Source organism: Anopheles darlingi, chromosome 2 (genome assembly GCF_943734745.1).
Source record: "Anopheles darlingi chromosome 2, idAnoDarlMG_H_01, whole genome shotgun sequence".
Classification (NCBI taxonomy): domain Eukaryota; kingdom Metazoa; phylum Arthropoda; class Insecta; order Diptera; family Culicidae; genus Anopheles; species Anopheles darlingi.
Window position 1 is genome coordinate 82,175,508 of NC_064874.1, and position 13,145 is coordinate 82,188,652.

The following is a 13,145-nucleotide window of genomic DNA, read 5'->3' on the forward strand; positions in this document are numbered from 1 at the left end:
TCGGCGGGCGAGCGGCACTATATTTGGTCACGATTCGACCACGCAACTTTGGTTCCATGATTAAGGCGTGTGTGCGCCACCGACTTGTTGAACGGCCAGTACCACAAACCCGGAGTTTTGCGGCCGGAAATGCTATTACATTCTTAGCAGGCGACGATCATCATCATCATCGCCGTACGGATACTCGAGGCAGAGCATCAAAGTAACAGTCTGTGTTGCGTGCCAAGAGACGGAGGGATCAATCCACGCCCTGAAACACCGGAATGTGTGGTTTGCTTCCGGTACCTTGTTCCATCTTTATTCCAGTCTCGATCTTTTGCCTTCCTGCTGTCAGCTTCTGCTGTTCGATCGCTTCTCCAGCGTTTTATTCCATTTCCATTTCGCCTTTCTTCAAAGCAGCGGCCCCATCAGCGCCGCCCATTGCTCCCCTCCTCCTTCTCGTGCCGAGTTTCTCCGTGTTGGCAGTTCATTATTCATTATTTGAACGCGAGTCTATTTTTAGCAAAATCTCCTCGCAGCGCGCTCTGGCCGCCGCCGCCGCTCCCCGTGTCGAGCTCCTCCGCTGCGCTGTGACCTCATTATACGCCATCATTTTCGCAAAAACCGTTTCCATTCTATTTTATTTTTGGTATGCGGACGTCGGCGGTAAAAAAAGGGGAAGAATTCCGGAGCGGCATTTCTCCTCCGTCTCCCGTGATCGCGTTTGCTCTGGCTTACATCACCCCGGCCAACCAGGCAGTAGGCGTAGACTTGGTCTCCTCTCGCGGCAACGGAGGTGGCGGCGATATATATGCGAGAAGAAACTTCAATCGCGCGGTGGCACATTGGCGCTAGATATGATGCAGTAAATTTATGCTACGCTTTTCCCATCGCTTTTCGAATTGTATGTTGCATCGATCCACCATTGATCATTGGTGAACCGCCACCACCAGCGTGAAGCTGGCAGCGGCATTCGATTTCTCCGTCTTCCGTCCGTGTGTGGCGTGGCTTGCTCAGTCGTTGGATGGATGGATGGAGGATGTGGTTACCAGTAGGCATTGACCCAGATTCGGTGATGGTTCACTTGAAAGCGAGAAAACCGAGATTATTGAAGAGGCGGTCGCAGTGACGATGATGGTGGTGGTGGTGCTGTAGAGGCTTGAAACACATCCCAGATCCCCACTAATTTCATTCGCGCTTTCTTCCTCTTTTGACAGCTTCCATGCCGCATGATGATGGCACGCTGCTGTGCGGCCTGTCGTGTGCCAACGGGCGATACGAATGCGGCACAACCCACGGTCGACATACAACATTGCATCGCGTCATCATCATCACCGGCGGTACCGGATGTGTGCTCGGTCGGTCGTCATTTGCCTGTCTGCTGGAGAGGCGGGGTGATGAGAGGATTATGATCGCTAAACCGCGCACCACCCCACTGCCGATCTGCGAAGCCCGGAAGGAAGTGGCATTAGACTAGCAGAACGCTCTCTTGTGCAGTCTCCGCCACGATCGCTTCATCCGTTGATCGATTGCATCGAAACCAGCAGCAGCAACAGCAGCATCCACGCAGGAAGGAAATGGTGATCGATATGCTGCCGCCCAATGTAGCCCTCTCACTCTCCCTTGGGTGTGTGTGGTTGGGTGGTCACGCGTCGCGATTTATGTTCCGTTTTCTTCCCCTCTTTTCCTCTCTCTCTCTCTCTCTCTCTCTCTCTCTCTGTCTCTATCTTTTACAGAGTATATACGGACGCACCATTTCCGGTGGCGGGGCGCCCGGTATGGGGAAGATCGTTGGCAAGAAGTGTACAAGAAGCAAGTCAACGATCATTCGCCCCGAGAGAGTGGAGCGGTGCCTGCCTTAGCTAGCTCGGAACCCACGGATCACGCGGAACGGCGCTTATTAATTATTAATGTACCGATTTCCGGTTGACGTAAACCATTCTCCCTGTTGCTACTACTACTGCTGCCGCCGCCGCCGCTGCTGCTGCTGCTGTTGGTCGTTCGTGCAGAGCGTCTTTTCCGGAACGTTTTAGCGAACTCGCGAATCGCGCGCGAATCTTCTTTCGCGTTTTTGGAGGACTGGTGCTGTGCGGACTGCCGGATACGGGAGGTCATCGAGCTGTGCGCTTCCGCAACTGGTTGCATTCGATGGTTGGAAGCCCGCATGGTGGGACATCGGTCTCGGTCGAAGGGGCGGCGGTGGCGTTGCTGCACTCTTCTTGTTCTCTTTGTCACATGTCTATTGTACTTCATCAGGTGCTCTGGTGGATTTCAGAAACCCGGCACATGTTGGAGTACACTTAATGTGCTGACAACAGATCATCGTGGCAGTGTATATGCGTGTGAGTGTGTGATAAATGAGAAACATGACGGTGGAACTTGTGAAATGATAAATAAATCTACACGGAGTAAACAAGATTTCCTGATTTCTTTTTGTCGCTCAATTTTGTAATGATGACATGGTACAAGAATTTGAAACTGTTTAGAACAAATAAAATCGAAGGTAAGGTAAGTTTGGCGTGTGAATATAGGAAAGCCGTTAATTTGAAATGATCATGCTTGTATGCGATGTACAACATAAAGTTGTATGCAAGTGTCTCATCAAAAACGGTTTTTTTTTAATTAAAAAAAAAATAATTGTGGATTTTTAATTCCTCCACCCACCGCCACGCCGGTTCTACACACAATAAATTAAACAACTACTTTTTTAAGGTATAAGAGGAAAACGGCTACCGCTTTTCACCCGAGCCTCATTGAAATTGTTATGCGGCCTTGAATCTCCATATACACTGTAACTTTCTTGGTCGTTTGTGCTGGCCTGATCACCATTTGAACAGTTTCACTAATACGGTAGTATATGAACAGACAACTTGCAAATTTAGGTGCTTATTCCAGCGATACCTACCCCATTGTATGCAACCGGGTCTATTATTGTTTAATAGACCCGAAATTGTTCTGGCGACAGGTCTATTAAGCGTTAATACACCCGGTTGCATGTACATCCTGTCAATGAGGCGCTAACCGAAACAAACTGATGCTAGTTTTAGCCGTAAAGTATGCAATGTTTGCGGTTACCCCAATTCAGAAAGGTATGCAACCGTGTCTCTTAACGCTTCAGCGACCCGTCGGCAGAACAATTTCGGGTAACTTAAACAATTAGCGACCCGGTTGAATACATTTTGTCGATGGGAAGGTAACGTACTTTGGCCTATAAAATCACTGATCTTTTCCGGAAACCTCGCGGCTCCTTGAAAAACTGTAACCATACCTGTCAAAAATGAAATCCGCAATGGTGCGCCAATTCTGCTGCGAGGGCAATGGTGTTTTCGAGCAAAACTCGAGCAGTTCGTTCGAGTAGCCGAGTGTGTGTGTGTGTGTTTGTGGGAATTGGGTGTTGTTTTGATCGCCGTGAAAAGCGTTTTTGGAGTGAGCTCGTTCTTTTGTTGTAATTAAGACCACCGGATGCCACCGAGGACGGAACGGCGGGATGCGGTCCCTTGCCTTGGTGGCCCTGCTCATTGTGGAACTGCTTCCCTTACTCCTCGTCGCGCAATCAACCGCGGGGAGGACCTCCTCCTGTGATAAGACCAGACGCGTGCTCACACACCCGCACGGTGAAATCAGTGATGGTCCGGCCGCCAACTACACGCAGGTGAGTGCCTCGTCCGCCCCTTCGCTATCCTTCATCGATCACGAAAAACGTTTCATTGTTTCCGCGCTACGCCCACGACACAGGATTCACACTGCGAGTGGTTGATCAGGGCCCAGAATGACAGCCAGTTCGTGACACTGCAGTTCCGGACGATGGGCACCGAGTGTTCGTACGATTACATCTTCATCTACGATGGTGACTCGTTCCGGGCCCCCCTGCTCGGCAGTTTCAGCGGCAACACTGAACCTCAGCGTGTGGTCGCCTCCTCGGGTTCGGTAAGCACTTCGCGGGCTGTACGGGGGTTGGCACGTGACTCATCTCTCTCGCTCTATCCTCCGTAGATGCTGATCTTGCTGTACAGCGACACGAACTATGTACTAGAGGGCTTCCGGGCGGAGTACTCCATAACAAACTGCCGGAACAACTGCAGTGGCCATGGCCAGTGTGTCGCACACACATGTCGCTGTGAGGCCGGATGGATAGGGAATGATTGTGGCATCGAAGCGTGTCCGAATCGGTGCGGAGAAGAAGCGAAACCTGGCACCAGCAGTGCCCAAGGAACGTGCATCGGAGATCGGTGTCGCTGTGCAACGGTAACTGCCTACTTCGATCACTCACAAAGAGTCGGTACTTTACTCATCGCGGCTTCCCTTTGTGTTCTAGGGTTACGCGGGCCAAGCCTGTAGCCTGGAGCTGGACAATCCTGTCGCGAAGCAGTGGCACTGGTTGTCCAGCACACGCAATGGTCTACCGCCCAGGGCAGCCCATTCGGCCGTCTACTACGAACGCTCCGATGCGCTGTACGTGTTTGGTGGTTACAATTTGAACGAGGTACTCGACAGTTTGTGTGTGTTCCGGTTCGCCAGCAACCAGTGGGAGGATGAGTGGGGTGTTCGGTTAGATCTGAGGCACGGTGATGTGGCCACCGATGAGACAGAAGCCTTACTCCGAAGCAGATCGTTGCTCCTGGAGGAGGAATCGGAACGACTACTTGGATTGTCACGTGAACCCAACTTCTTTTCGAACGTGCTCTACACATTGGCCGATAACCGAAGTGGCCTACTGACGGAAGCGTTCGTGAATGGATCGCGCCCGGTTGGACGGTATGGTCACGCGGCGACAGCTGTGGCCGATGGTTTCGTCCTGTTCGGTGGCAAACTAGCGAACGGTCTGCTCGCGAATGATCTCTGGTTGTACAACGTATCGCTCGCCGGTGGTACATGGTCGGAGCGTGCTCTTGACTCAACGATCCGGCCACCACCGCTCACACGCCACACGATTACGCTGGCCGGCGAGTTCCTGTACGTGTTTGGCGGGGCGATGGAAGATGGCGAATTCTCCTCGCGATTGTTCCGTATCCGCTTACTACCAACGAGTGGCCCCACCGAGGGAGGAACCGGTGAGCAATGGGAAGAGATAGTGCCACGCGGTGGCAAAACACTGGACGTGCGGATGGTGGCCCATACGACCTCGTACCAGCGTTCGACCAACTCGCTCATCGTGTACGGTGGCATGCTGGCAAATGTGGCTCGCTTTTCGCGTCTATCGGAGCGTATGTTTGCATTCCAACTCGATCATCGACACTGGGCGGAACTGCAGTACCCACGGACGGCACTGCACGATGGGTATGCGCCGCGTGAGCGTGCCTTCCATACGACCACCATCATCGGTAACTATCTGCTCGTGTTCGGTGGCTACTCGCACAAGCACAACAAGGAAGAGATCTGCTACGACAACCAGATGTATCTGTACCACCTGGGGTGCCACAGCTGGATCAACCCGGAGGTACTGGCACCGGCAAACGTGCGCTTCCGTTATCCGAAGAAGCAGGGTGTGTTCGCACACGGTGCCGCAGTACGCCGCGGTCATACGTTGCTGATTGTCGGTGGTTACCATGGAAATGTCAATGGTGACTTGTTGGCGTACACGCTTCCAGGCATGCTAGTGGTGCCAGTGAATGAAGGTGAAATGTTTGCACCGGAAGCGGCCTGTCCACGGCATACCTCCTTCAACGAGTGTCTGGCCGATCTGGAGTGTGGTTGGTGTTCGGCCGATAGTGTGTGCTACGGGCGTACGATCGGTGCCAACTGTACGACGAATCTGCAAACGACGCGCTGCAAGGGTATCTGCTCGGTGCTGGGCGATTGCCACTCCTGCCTCGTGCATGGTGGTGCATCGGCAGATGGAAAGAAAGAAGAAGATGGGCGACCCTCCGTATGGGAACAGCATCAGCACCGCCATCATCAGCAATCGATCGCTCACAAGCTGGGGCTCGATCGGTGTACCTGGTGCGTACAGAATGCTCGCTGCCATCACAAGGATGACAATTACGGTGTGTGTGGTGAGGACACCCCTTCCCAGAAGCCCGGCTGGTGGGGTACCAAGGGTACCGAGGTGACGAGACCGAGTGAATGTACCGCGCTTGATAAGCGGCCCGGATTAACGTTCCTAAAGTATCACCATCCAGTGAACCTCTCGATGCCGGACTCGGTAATGATCGTGAACACAACAATGGCCGATTTCAGCTCGCCTCCTTCGAACACACCAACCGAACTGCAGCTGCTCGGTGGTCAGGTTATGGCGCGTTTGCTCGGGTTCATCCGTTTCCCCGTGATCTCACCATCGGCGACCGTAACGTCAGGGGCAGCAGTAGCAACAGATCGATCGAGTGCCGTACTGCAAGCGTGCGTTAGTCATGCCAATGCGATGCTACGGACCGTGCAGGTCCCTCCGAGAGGATTGGCTGCGATCCCCGTCATTCCCAGTGCGGGCATGCTGACGACAAACTTTTCGTCCAACGAAACCAGCACTTGCCAGTCGATCAAGTGGACCGATCACGCCAACATCCTGGTGGACTTTCGTGCCCAGCGTAACAAGGTTGGCTTGTATGGTTCTTCCACGCTCGGCCATGGACACGGTCACGGTCATCATCACCATCCGGATCTGAGCCAGATGCATCTGCAGCACATCGGTGTGGGGGGTGTGCCACCGCAGGCGTTTACGTTCGAGTTTCTGGAACCGTTTACGAACGGATCGGCCGCTTGCGCCACGTACGGTAACTGTCTCGAGTGTCTGTCGGATTCGTCGTGCGGTTGGTGTGATCTAACCGCCGCCTGTTTGTCACGCGACGCGAACGAATCGGAACAGTGCCGGAGAGGACCGGATTGGCGCTATTTAACCATTCAACCGGCACACTGTTCGAACTGTTCCAACTTTATCTCGTGCGAACAGTGCATTGAGTCACGGCAGTGCGAATGGTGGACTGAGGATGCAACGTGCGCACGCCGGGGTCGATCGGAGGCGGCTGTTCGTACGGTAGAGCAATGCCCAACGCCTTGCTACCTGCGCTCGGATTGTTCGTCCTGCCTGAACGATCGTGGCCGATGTGTTTGGTGTGAGGCCACGAGCCAGTGTTTCAGCTTCTCCGTCTACACCAGCGAGTACCAGTTTGGGATGTGCCGGGAGTGGCTCGATCAAACGCTCGGTCCACCATTACCGGCGACACTCGACGGTGGCTCATCGTCCCTGGCAACGGGTATTGGGCAGCAACAACAATCGTCACTGCTTACTACGACCACCAGCGGTAACGTCCAGCAGTGCAAATCCTGTGAAAGTCTCCAGAACTGTACCTACTGTCTGCGATCGCTGAGCTGCGGTTGGTGCTTCGAGGTGGACAATCCGATCAACGGTGTATGCATGAGCGGTGATTTTGGCCGCTCGTCCAGCGACTGTCAGGAGGCACTCGCGGTACGCAATAACAGCATTGGCACGGACACTAGCGCGGGTGCAGCCGCATGGGCCTACGCACAGTGTCCGGATGTGGACGAGTGTGAGCTGGGGTTGCACGATTGTCACGAGCAGGCGGAGTGTACCAACACGCACGGTTCGTTCAATTGCCGATGTCGGAAGGGTTTCTTCGGTGATGGTGTCCGTTATTGTCGTCAGACTTGCTACGAAACCTGCCTGCATGGACACTGTTCCGGTGCACCGGATTTCCGGTGTCTGTGTGATCTCGGTTGGACCGGTGTCGATTGTAGTGTGAACTGCGAGTGTAACAATCACTCCACGTGTCTGCTCGGCATTGGCAAGTGTGACCGGTGTATGAACTGGACGGAGGGCGCAGCTTGTGAGCGGTGCAGTGCCGGTAGTTTCGGTAATGCCACGACCGAGGCCGGTTGTCAGCCGTGTGATTGTAATGGCCACGGTAATGTGGCACTCGGAGTGTGCGATGCGCAGACGGGTGAATGCTACTGTCAGGATTACACCGAGGGACTTCGGTGTGAGATGTGTAATCGGAACTTTTACGGTGAACCGAAGGATGGTGGCCAATGTTATCACGAGTGTGCATCGCGGGGTGTGCTGACGCAGGTCGGAACACAGGGACTCGGTTCGTACCAGTCGAGCCGCAGTGCCAACGGACTGGAAACCCGGGAATGTCTTTGGATCGTTAGCCCCACGACGAGAGCCGGTGTAGAGCTACGCAACGCGATCATACAGATCGAGATTGAGGCCGATCGGATGAATGTGACGTGCGGCGAGAATGCAGTCTACGTGTACGATGGGTTACCGGATCTGACCGGTGTAGCGCAGCAGAAACAACTGATCGCGGTGTTTTGTAGCGAAAATCGAGGCTCCTGGACTGCGGAAGCCCGCTCCGGACACCTGACCGTACATTATAAACATGGCCGCCGTGGACAGGGCTTCAATGCGATCTACTCCGTGATGAGCTGTACGGCGGAGAGCTGCGATAGGCCATACGTGTGCGGCGAGGACGATCGATGCGGTTGTCCGAAAGGGTTCACAGGTCCACGGTGTGCGTTACGCATCTGTCCATCGGATTGCAATGAGGAAAGTCGTCGCGGAGTGTGTGATCATGGCTATGGTCGGTGTATCTGTGCGGCTGGATTCGGTGGAGATGATTGTTCGCTTGTGATCAAACCTTCGAGTGTGGTTTTCACAGAACTGTTCAATTCGCATCTTCTCTCGGAAAGCTTTGAGCATCTGAGGAAGACGTTACCCCGTTTCGGACACACGCTGGTGGCGGATCGACGTGGTTCACTGTGGATGTTCGGTGGTTACTCGTTGTCCCATGGACCCCTGAACGATATACGGCAGTTTGATACGAAAAACAACACCTGGATGCAGGTGACGGTGGATTCGAGCCCGGAAGATAGGATGCCCCAGGGCCGGTACTATCATGCGGCCGAAATCATTAGCTCGCGGCAATCGATATTCATCTACGGTGGTCTTTCCCGGAATGGAACATTGGATGATCTGTGGCAGTTTGGATTGCAAACGCAACGGTGGAGTTTAGTGTCCCAGAATGGAACGCGACCACCAGGACTGGCCGGCCATACGCTCAATCTTGTGCGGGATGGTGAGAAGGAGCAGTTGCTGTTAATCGGTGGCTTCTCGATCGAGCGTGGGCTACAGAATCGAGTTTGGTTGTACAATCTGGCCACCGGTAGCTGGTCACCGTTGACATTTGCCTCGGGCCGAACGCCGGGTGGTCTGTATGGCCATACGGCCGTTTATCATGCGACCAATCAGGTGGTGTACGTGTACGGTGGTATCCGTACCGTGGACGGTGTATCGATCGTTTCAAACCGGTTGTTCGCGTTCAGCGTTCCGGACAAAACGTGGACGGAGCTACCACCGTTCATCTACCATGGCGGTGAGTTTGTACCGTCACCAAGGTACCTACACTCGGCGGTTGCTACGGAGAACTACATGTTGCTGTTCGGGGGACGCTCGAACGCGACTTCCCTCGGCACGGAACAGGAAGTGATGATCGCGTACGTTTATCGCTGTAATCAGTGGATCCGGTTAGCGAAAGATGCGGAACGAGTAGGCATCGTGTACGGCGTTACGTATGCGCAGGCCATGGCGCAGGATGTGGAAAGTGGTTCGATCTACGTGGTGGCCGGTTGGGATGGTAGCAACCATTGCCGAGTAACGCGCATCAATCTACCCGAGGATATGTGCGATCTGTGGAGCAGATCGAAGTACTTCTGTCGCCAGTATACCGGGTGTAGCTTCTGCTCGGTTAAGTCGGCCATGCCCGAGGACAGCCTGTCGCACTGCTATTCGGTCGAGCGACCGACGGCCGCCTGCGAAGGTTACAATGGTACGATCTCGTTCAACAGTGGTACCGCGTGCGATGGAACATGGATTAGTCGGCGTGCTTGTGGTTCGTTCAAGACGTGTGCCTCCTGTTTGGCCAGCTATCCGTGGCACGGTGAGCGGGAATCGCCATGCCAGTGGTGTCCTGATTGTCATACGAAGGGAAGCTGCATACCGCGCGTGTTGCCATCTCAGGCAACCAATGATTGTACGATGCAGAAGCACTGCTCGACAACAACACCGGCACCGAACTTGACGACGATCGAATCGGTTGAACAGTGTCCGGGTGGTCGGTGTGTGGCGGGCGATTGTGAAGGTTGTCGCGCGATTCCGGGCTGCAGCTGGGAGCGAGATGGTCATCAGTATCGATGCCGGCCGGTGGCAACGATGAAGCCAGGGTTGGAAGATTCGGAGCCAGGTCCAAGCAACCATACGGTGTGTCCGGTGCGTTGTAACGTCTATCGCAACTGTAGCTCATGCGTGCGTCACGTAGTAACCGTCGGTGGAGGCGCTGGATTGTATCGCGAGGAGCAGTGCCTCTGGTCAACGCAGCTAAACGAGTGTATCTCACCGACCTTTCAACCGCTGTACTGTTCCGGCGGTATCTGTGGTTTGGTGGTGCAACCAAACGAACCGCAATCCTGCCCGGAACCGTGCTCAAGTTTTACACAGTGCTCGAGCTGTTTACGCCATGCCTACTGTGGTTGGTGTTCGCGCAACGATACGGAAGGGGAAGGCGTTTGTACGGAGGGATCGGTCGAGGGTCCAGCGAATCATGCGGCTGGTTCGACCTGTGCCGCCATCTACCAGACACGCAGCAAAGCTCCGGCGGAACCATCGGATCGGTTTGGATGGAACTACTACAAGTGTCCACCGGAGAACGAATGTCAGAACGGTCACCACAACTGTGATGCCAGATCCGAACGTTGCGTTGACTTCCAGGCAGGCTACGAGTGCCGCTGTGCCCCCGGGTACAGTGCCAGCCCTGGGTCCACCGAGTGTATGCCAGTTTGCAGCCAAGGTTGCGTTCGAGGCAACTGCATCGAGCCGAATGTGTGCGAGTGTGACTTCGGGTACGTCGGGGCCAACTGTAGCATCCAGTGTCAGTGTAATGGCCATTCGAATTGTGCCGGTCCAGGGCAGCTAGATAAGTGTCTGCAGTGTTACAACCACACCGTCGGTGATCAGTGCGACAAATGTTTACCATTCTACGTCGGTGATCCTCGGAACGGTGGTGAGTGTGTGCCGTGCTCGGAGTATTGCCACGGTCAAACGGATGTCTGTGTGGAACGTGATTCGGAAGCGGCAATGCGAAACTTGCCACGGGCTGCCATTGAAGAGCTGATCCACGAGGGACCACTGAGCGATGCGATTTGTCTCCGGTGTGGCAACTACACGGATGGTGATCGGTGTGAAACGTGTGTACCGGGGTACTTCCTGCGAGCGGCCAACACCGCTAAACCTTGTTGGCCCTGTGAGTGTAATGGCCACGGCGATATGTGTGATCCGATCACGGGTGAGAAGTGTAACTGCGGGAACAACACCGAAAGTGATAACACGTGTTCGACCAAGGCCAAGAACCATGCGTACAACTGTTGGTCACTGCAGTGCATGAAGTGCAAGGAATCGTACACGGGCCATCCGCACAACGGACATCAATGCTACAAGCAGATCACGGTCGAGGCTAAGATGTGCTTCGATGCTAGAACCTTCGGTAAGTAGTGGCCAACTGGACCTGGACCTGAACCTGGGCGCTAAACTTGACGCACGTTTCTTGTATTCTTTCTTTCCACAGATGAGTGCAAGAGGAAACCACAACCATTGAAACCAGGTCAGACCGTTTTCTTCGTAATTCAGCCACGGTACATGAACGTGGACATACGGTTCATCGTGGATATGATACAGGGCGAGCTGGACTTTTACATGAGCCCGACCGATGATTCGTTTATTGTGCAGACGAACGCTTCCACCGGGCATCACGATATCTTGCTCGATAGCAAGTACGTGTGGTTTCACGATTTGCTCGATCCGGCCCACGGTTCCACCGATGAGCTGCATCCTTTGAACATTCAACCATCGACCGCACCACCGGGAAGCGAGAAGAGCAATCCGATCTGCGGTGGGATTCAGAACGAAGGTTTTTACGTGACGGACCGAACGGCGAAGGATCTCATTACGTACGTCACGCTGCGTCACTGCAAGTCACTGTTGCGTGTGTTCGGACTAAAGAGCCGGTTGGTCGTTACGTTGCCCCATACAGTTCATGCGCTTGGGCAAACCAAGTTCTTTGTCGCATTGAGGGGTCGCCCCGGAGCGACGGCTAGCTATGGGTTGGTGCTGTTCCGTCAGGATCAGCTGCACATTCATCTGTTTGTGTTCTTTTCCGTATTTTTCTCCTGCTTTTTCCTTTTCCTGGCTATCTGTGTGCTGGCATGGAAGGCGAAACAGGCGGCCGATATGCGTCGTGCACGGCGACGGCACGTGGTCGAGATGCTACACATGGCTAAACGTCCGTTTGGTCGTGTTAATCTCTCGCTTGATGTGCAGGGTTTTGATGGTGGTGCGGCTAGCATATCGCCACCTGCCGCCGTTCATCGACGTCGTAGTGGTGGTTCGCGAGGATCAAAGTATGGTGGTGCGGCGGCTGCAATCGCTTCCATGCAACAGCAGCAGCAGCAGTTGCTACTGCAGCAACAGCAACACCACTATCTTCTGCAGCAACCAGATGTGGCACCGATTGCCCTGGAACCGACCTCAGATAATTATGCCGCCGTAGGAACGGTGTTTGTGCGATTGCCTGGGAAGCAAAAGTCACAAGTTACGCTCGCCCTGGCCTCCGCGTTAATCGTGATGGGCCGTTCAAGTAGCTATCCGTCGTACTCGCGGGCACAACAACGGCGTCGAAGTTCTCCCGGCAGTGGGGCACAGGGTGGCGCTGTTGCTGCCGGTGGTTGTCATCAACCATTGAACCTTCAGCAGCAACTACAACCACTACAGCCTGCATCACATACCTCTCCCAGACAACATGCACCACCCAATCATCTTTATCTCCAGCGAATTCATCATCTTCATCAGCAGCAACAACCAATCCATTTGCAGCCTTTACATCTGAATCTCCGCGGTGATGCGGCAGATCCTGGTCCACTGGCGGAGAGGCAACCATTTATTGAGGTGCATCAGGAGCATTTACCGCTACAACCACTAGCCCCACACCGGGGCCCATAGTCCGGTAGCGCACTAGCCAGGGAAACATTACAGGAAAACTTACACGAGAATCGAAGGATCACACAAGCAGAGAACGAGAGTGTCCATTTTTGGTTATTATTCTACCACCATCATTATCGTCTATAGTGGCAACCACTTTGCGACCGTTTCGACGACCAATCACAGT

The 13,145-nt window shown here is 54.1% G+C and overlaps 1 protein-coding gene across 1 annotated transcript in view; it reads left to right on the top strand.

The window, feature by feature from the left end:
* The first annotated feature begins 3,390 nt into the window (after positions 1–3,390).
* Positions 3,391–13,145, top strand: part of LOC125949809 (multiple epidermal growth factor-like domains protein 8) — an 11,220-nt gene continuing 1,465 nt past the window's right edge. The window contains exons 1-5 of the mRNA XM_049677181.1: positions 3,391–3,631; positions 3,715–3,906; positions 3,973–4,224; positions 4,295–11,468; positions 11,550–13,145. The exon at positions 11,550–13,145 is cut by the window's right edge and continues 1,465 nt beyond it. Of these exons, the coding sequence (XP_049533138.1) occupies positions 3,467–3,631; positions 3,715–3,906; positions 3,973–4,224; positions 4,295–11,468; positions 11,550–12,979 (9,213 nt within the window). The 5' untranslated portion in view covers positions 3,391–3,466 and the 3' untranslated portion in view covers positions 12,980–13,145. The remainder of the gene's footprint in view (positions 3,632–3,714; positions 3,907–3,972; positions 4,225–4,294; positions 11,469–11,549) is intronic.